At 32.9% G+C, this 7,156-nt stretch overlaps 2 protein-coding genes across 2 annotated transcripts; both read right to left on the bottom strand.

Moving 5' to 3' along the window:
- Positions 1-203: 203 nt before the first annotated feature.
- On the bottom strand, positions 204-877 carry LOC104803915 (defensin-like protein 194). The gene is made up of 2 exons (XM_010528015.2): positions 757-877; positions 204-646 (listed from the first exon to the last, which is right to left on the bottom strand). Exons 1-2 carry the CDS (start codon positions 812-814, stop codon positions 408-410), a joined length of 297 nt encoding a protein of 98 aa, XP_010526317.1. The 5' UTR covers positions 815-877; the 3' UTR covers positions 204-407.
- A 3,867-nt stretch (positions 878-4,744) lies between these two features.
- Positions 4,745-5,387, bottom strand: LOC104803922 (defensin-like protein 194). The gene is made up of 2 exons (XM_010528023.1): positions 5,296-5,387; positions 4,745-5,186 (listed from the first exon to the last, which is right to left on the bottom strand). The coding sequence occupies exons 1-2, from the start codon at positions 5,360-5,362 to the stop codon at positions 4,948-4,950; spliced, it is 306 nt and encodes a 101-aa protein (XP_010526325.1). The 5' UTR covers positions 5,363-5,387; the 3' UTR covers positions 4,745-4,947.
- Positions 5,388-7,156: the final 1,769 nt, after the last annotated feature.

Genomic DNA, 7,156 nt, shown 5'->3' with positions numbered 1-7,156 from the left:
TGACCCACCTAATCGTTTTCCCAAAATAATTAACAAATATCGTTTGATTTTTCTTGTAGTGGATACAGATATTCATAGATATCCAGTGCTGTATTTTGCAAATATTAAAAAAAAAAATAGAGAGATCGGATTGAATTTCTTTTTGGAAATTTTCTATATATTTTCTGCAGGAACTCTCTCTGGTGAATTTTTAAGGCGGGACACGAAGAAACATATAAGAGATGCCATTATTATTCATTAGGGAAACATTACAGAAAGGTGGTAAAATAACATGGAAACAAAAAAGGGAGAACCAAGGTTAGAGTGGAGACAGACCCCTTCCTTTGTTCGTTATTTATTATTACATTAGGCACACATACGTACGTGACATGGGCATCCTCTTCATCAAACATGCTAATATATATATATTAAGCATCGCTGGATTTCATTTGAATGGAAAGTGGTTTGTCGCTGCAATAGTCGCAGTAGCAAGTAGGTTTACCGAATTTTCCCAGCTTGCAGTGTCCGCCCAAAGCTTCCTTGTCTTCACGGCATCTATGGTAACAAAGGGTCGGGAAAATCAGAGCAATGCAAAACGCAAGCGGCGCATCCTCGTACACTTTCAAGCACTCCTCGTCCAGCTGACGAGCTTCCATCTTCGGCACTTCTGCATGCATTGGTTTTCACACATTTAGCATTGAAACTTTACTACGATCTTGCATATTGGTTCCATGCATGCATGCAAACTAGTTTTTTATTTTATTTTTACGTACTTACCGATCACCGTGAGGACCAGAAGAAAGAACACAAGGAAGACGGAAGCAGACTTTGCCATTTCTCTTCCTCTCTATATATCTCTATCTCTCTCTTTTCACTTTCGGCTTGTGAAGTGAACATGTGTTATGCTAGTAGTATTTATACTAAAAATCCCCCCTCCCCAAAAAAAAAATGTTAAGTTAACTGTCACTTTCGTTTTCCGTTTTTTTATTTTCACAAACAATTATTAATTTTTTACAAAAAAATACTATTGAACTTTTTTTTTCAATTTTTCAATCGTACCTGAATCCAATCAAAATGTCGGCAATCATTGGTTTCGTTGAACTTGTCATGTCATCAATAGATAGGAATCGATGATTTATATGTTTACGTGACACAATGATTCATATGTATACGTAAGACAATTTCAATGAAGTCATATCAAAATTGATCGTTAACATTTTAACTGAATTTTTGGACGATTAGAAAATATAAGAATTTAAATTAATTTTTTTTTGTCAAAAATTAATAATTGGTTATAAAATTCAAAACTAAATAATTTGGTATAAATCGTAGTTAACTCATAGAGTCCGATGATTTACATTAAATGGTAAAAAATTAATTGATGATTTATACTTATTATTTTATACATAGAGTCCGAATTCAATGTAAAATGACAAAGCTAAAAACAAAATGAAATGGTCAAAGTTTATAGGGAGTCGTGCGTTTATCGACGATATGTGACACGTCCGAACGAGATCACGTGGTTTTCAACAGAGCTTTCAATCCTGTCCCTGTCTTGTATTAAAAAAATCGAGCTTCTTCGTCGGTTGAATGCAAATCGTATCATATACACGTGTGTGTGCGTATTCACTAATTCTTTCCCATTTCGTGCTTGTCATTGCTCTATTCCACACCGAACAAATGCATTCTTTAACCCAAGTTTGGGTGTCTAGGGGTAATAGTAAACATGTTATTATCTTAGCTTCAAATCCAAATGTGGGGAGGGATATTCAATCGTAGTTATCTGAACGGGAGAAACCAAAGGGAGATGGAGTGATGAATTGAAAGCAGAGGCTGGAGAGAGAGAGAGAGAGAGAGAGAGAGAGAGAGAGAGATTGTCTGGATGTTGAGTGGCAGTGAGAGCATTCAACGAGGCCGAAACTGCAGCTTATCAGTAATGGCAAATGTAGTTTGAAGAGGCAGAAAAAGAAATGAAAGGCAAGTATGGATCAAATTATCAGCAATCTCGTTCAGGAATCTCACCAAATCTGCAAAATTATCACAAACATAATTTAATGCATCAAAAAAAATATTGACGATCAACGATGACGTGATTTATGGGCCAGGTTGAAGATATGATATACGTGCCCACGTTGGGAACCATTTTGATATGATTTAGATTCGATTTCCTTTGACCCACCTAATCATTTTTCCCAAAATAATTAACAAATATTGTTTGATTTTTCTTGAAGTCGATACAGATATTCATAGATATCAGTATTGTGTTTTGAAAATATTAAAGAAAATGATAGAGAGATTGGATTGATTCTTGTGGAAATTTTCTCTATATTTTACTTTCTCAAATTCAAAAAATATGAACTTATATATATATACATACACACCCATATATACACTTTACTCTCTATTCGCTGTGAAACGTCCGAAGGAGATCACATACGGTTTATGGTCACTGGTGAATTTTTAAAGCGGAACACGAAGAAACATAAACGTTACAGAAAGGTGGTAAAAAAAACATGGAAACATAAACGTTACAGAGAGAGGGGAAACCAAGATAAGGGTGGTTGGTTCAACTGGTAAGTGGGTATACGCAAAGATTGCTTCACCCAGATTCGAACCCACCTTTGGCAAATTACATGTTATCAAAAAAAAAAAAAAAAAGAGAGGGGAAACCAAGATTAGAGTAGAGACATGCATGTCCCTTTAGTAATCTACGAATCCATTTATCCACGACATGTGACAGGTCCGAACGAGATCACGTGGTTTTCAACAGAGCTTTCAATCCTCTCCCTGTCTTGTATTAAAAAAATCGAGCTTCTTCGTCGGTTGAATGCAAATCATATCACTCTTATATATCCCACACGAAAAAATGCGTTCTTTTCAAGATTTGTGGAAATGGGTTTTCCGGAGAAACCGAGATTCAGGAAAGAGCAAAGAGAAATGGGTTGATGAATTGAAAGCAGAGACAATGAGGGAGAGAGAGAGAGAGAGAGATTGTCTGAATGTTGAGTGGCAGTGAGAGCATTGAACGAGGCCGAAACTGCAGATTCTCGTTCAAGAATCTCATCAAATCTGCAAAATCATCACAAACATAATTTAATGCATCGAATCTGGAAAATATATGATTTTATACGAATATATATAATTTTATTAGCTGTTTTAAATTTAAAATTCATGGACATATTATTGCAGTATTAGTTAACCCTCCAACACGATCTCATCATACGGATAACATCAAACAAAATCCTCAACCAAATCAGATCTTTATCTTGGAAACATTGTGAGCTCCCTTTCTCTTCACTGTGACTTGTGAGTTCCTGTGCTATGCCTCGTAGTATTTATACCAAAAATCCCAAAAAAACATTTTTCTAAGTTAACTGTCACATTCATTCATGTAAGACTATTTCCTTTCTCATTTTCATGATCAATTATTAATTTTTGACAAAAGAATTATTTAACTTTAATTTTTCTTTTCCAAATTTTCGATCATTCGTGAATTCAATCAATAATATCGTCGATCAACGATGACGTGATTTATGGGCCAGGTTGAATATATGATATAAATGAATCGTAGGACGGATCCACGTTGGAAACCATTTTGATATGATTTAGATTCAATTTCCTTTGACCCACCTAACGTTTTTCCCAAAATAAGTAACAAATATTGTTGATTTTTCTATTAGATCGGATACAGATATTCATCGATATCTTCATCCAAAAAAACGATATTCACAGATATCAGTATGCATTTTGCAAATATTTTTTAAAAAAAAGATAGAGAGATTGGATTGATTTTTTTTTGGAAATTTTCTCTATATTTTACTCTCTCAAATTCAAAAAACATGAAATTATATATACGCGCATCCATGTATATTTTCCTCTCCGATCACACTTAGTTCTTATAATATACTCTAATGCTGTACATTATTAAATAGATAAATGGACTGAATGTAATATTATTATTCTGTATATATATAGAGTCCGAATCCAACGTAAAATGACAAACCTAAAATGAAATGGTCAAAGTTGACAGGGGACTCGTACATTTATCAACGTACGGACAAAGTCAAAACGATTCCCTCGCCCTCGCGTATCTAGGGCTGGCCATTTAAACCCGTTACATGCGGGTAAACGAATACCCGATCTCGTGGATATCCGAAAAACGGGTATTTGACACCTAACGAAGACGAAAACGAGTATTAACAACTAGAATATCTATCGTACGGATTCAGGTTCAGGTTTTACATATTGAAATAACGGGTAACCGCGGGTACCCGTATATATATTAAAATTACAAAATTAACCTTATATTTTTAGTATAATTTCGAAAATACTTAAGTTATTTTTACTTACCTTTAAGATTATATATTAGATTTTCAAGTTTTGATGGATTCAACTTCAAATCATTGTGTATTTTTGAAAATGTTTCTAGGATTCTATACATATTATTATATTTTAAGAATTTTCAACCTTAAAAATATATTTTTGGAATAAAATATGTATATTTTTATTGAATATTTGATTTAATTTGATATTGTTTAATATTTTATATACAGGTACGGGTACTCGCGGGTATCCATCTTTTAATTATGGGTACCCGTTGGACGAGTATCCGGATGTTGTGAGATAAACCCGCGAAGACGAAAACGAAGACGGATATCTCCAAAAACACGGGTACCCGACGCGTGTCCAACCCTACTTCAATTCCACGTGACACGTCCGAACGAGATCACATACGTTTATGAAATTTTAAAGCGGAACACGAAGAAACATATAAGAGATGCCATTATTTGTTAGGGGAACATTACAAAAGGTGGTAAAATAACATGGTAACAAAAGGGGAAAAGACATATATAACCCTTTGGTCGTTCTTTATTATTACATTAGACGAGGACCATATGGGACACATGTATGACATGGGCTTCTGCTTCATCGAGCATGCGTATATATATATATATATATATATATAGATTAAGCATAGTTGGATTTCAATTGAATGGGAGCTCGTGGTTTGTCGCTGCAATAATCACAGTAGCAAGTAGGTCTATCGTATTCACCCGGCTTGCATTGTCCGCCTAAAGCTTTCTTGTCTTGACGGCATCTGAAGTAACAAAGGCTCGGATAAATCAGAGCAAGGCACAACGTCAGCGGCTGATCTTCATACTCTTTCAAGCATTCCTCGTCGTCATGGGCTGCTATCTTCGGCACTTCTGCATGCATTGTTTTCACAAATTTAGCATTGGAACTTTACTACGATCTTGCATGGTTCCATGCATGCATGCGAAACTGTTTTTTTTTTTTTGTTATTTACGTACTTACCGATCACCGCGAGGAAGAGAAGAAAGCACACGAGGAAGATGGAAGCAGGCTTGATTGCGTTGGCCATTTCTCTCTCTATATCTCTCTCTTTCTTCACTTTCGGCTTGTGAACTGAACATAGTATTTAACTATTTATACTAAAAATCCCCCCTCCCCCACAAAAAAAAAAACTCTAAGTTTTTTTTTATAAAAAAAAAACTCTAAGTTTAACTGTCACATTCATTTTTTTTAGGGAGATTCACATATTAAATATTGAACTTTAACCAAATTTCCAAATTAAATACTTAACTATCCCACTTCCAAATTAAATACTCAACTATATTGAAATTCACAAATAAAAACTAAACTTTTCAAATTTTAACATATACCTAAAGGATAATCTAAAACAAAACCCTTAACTTTTTTTTCATCACAATTTAAACCCTATACTTTTTTTATCCAAAAAAATCCTATACTTTTCAAAATTTTAAAAATTATACACATTCATATACATATATTAATTATTATAAACACAAAATCAATTACACATTTATTTTCCACAAAATTAATTGTACATTTATTTTATATATTTATATGTATATATATGTTTTATATATATGTAAGATATATGTATTTTTTCCTAAAAATTATTATATATTATTCGTATATTGTTTTATATAAGAACATGTTTTTTTGGACAATTTAACTCATATAAAAATAATAAATAATTTCTTATATATATAAAAAATTTAGGAAAAAATACATATACCATACATATATCAATTAATTTTGTGGAAAATAAATGTGTAATTGATTTTGTGCTTATAATAATTAATATATGTATATGAATGTGTATAATTTTTAAAATTTTGAAAAGTATAGGGTTTTTTGGATAAAAAAAAGTATAGGGTTTAAATTGTGATGAAAAAAAAGTAAAGGGTTTTGTTTTGGATTATCCTTTAGGTATATGTTAAAATTTGAAAAGTTTAGTTTTTATTTGTGAATTTCAATATAGTTGAGTATTTAATTTGGAAGTGGGATAGTTAAGTATTTAATTTGGAAATTTGGTTAAAGTTCAATATTTAATATGTGAATCTCCCTTTTTTTATTTTCGCAACCGATTATTAATTTTTTTACAAAAAAAAATATAATATAAATGATCGTAGAACGAGCCCACGTTGGGGATCACTTTGGATCACTTTGATGCGATTTAGATTCGATTTCCTTTGAATTTCGAGACCTTTCCCGACTCACCTAACGCAAAATAATTAACAAATATTGCCGATTTTTCTAGCAGTGGATGCAGATATTCATTGATATCACTACTGTATTTTGCAAATATAAAAAGAATAGAGAGATTGGATTGATTTTTGTGGAAATTTTCTCTATATTTTTACTCCCTCAAATTCAAATTACATGAACATATATATACTTTTCTCTCTAATAACACTTAATTCTTCTAATATACTCTAATACAGCACAATATTAAATAGTCAAATGGATTCAATGTGGAATTATTATTTTATACATAGATTTGTCCGAATTCAATGTAAAATGACAACCCTAAGAACAAAATGAAATGGTGAAAGTTTATAGGGACTCGTACATTTATCTACGATATGTGACACGCCCGAACGTTGAATTACATACACGTGTGTGTGCGTATTCCCTAATTCTCGCCCATTTTGTGCTTGTGATCACTCTATCCCACGTGGAAAAATGCATTCTTTTCAAGATTTGGGGAAATGGGTTTTCGGGAGAAACCAAGATTCAGGAAAGAGTAAAGAGAAATGGGTGATGAATTGAAAGCAGAGACAGTGGAGAGAGAGAGAGAGAGAGAGAGAGAGAGAGAGAGAGAGAGAGAGAGAGTGAGTGTGAGGAG

Source organism: Tarenaya hassleriana, unplaced genomic scaffold (assembly GCF_000463585.1).
Source record: "Tarenaya hassleriana unplaced genomic scaffold, ASM46358v1 Cleome10, whole genome shotgun sequence".
Classification (NCBI taxonomy): domain Eukaryota; kingdom Viridiplantae; phylum Streptophyta; class Magnoliopsida; order Brassicales; family Cleomaceae; genus Tarenaya; species Tarenaya hassleriana.
Note: the sequence above shows the minus strand (reverse complement) of the source record. Positions and strands in the feature narration are given on the sequence as shown.

What these genes read in the sequence shown, in the direction of transcription:
- LOC104803915 (XM_010528015.2), bottom strand. Translation starts at nt 814, where the DNA reads ATGGCAAAGTCTGCTTCCGTCTTCCTTGTGTTCTTTCTTCTGGTCCTC. An exon ending in TCTGGTCCTCACGGTGATCG is followed by an intron (nt 647 to 756) that starts GTAAGTACGTAA and finishes CAATGCATGCAG; the next exon opens with AAGTGCCGAAGATGGAAGCT.
- LOC104803922 (XM_010528023.1), bottom strand. Translation starts at nt 5,362, where the DNA reads ATGGCCAACGCAATCAAGCCTGCTTCCATCTTCCTCGTGTGCTTTCTT. An exon ending in TCTCTTCCTCGCGGTGATCG is followed by an intron (nt 5,187 to 5,295) that starts GTAAGTACGTAA and finishes CAATGCATGCAG; the next exon opens with AAGTGCCGAAGATAGCAGCC.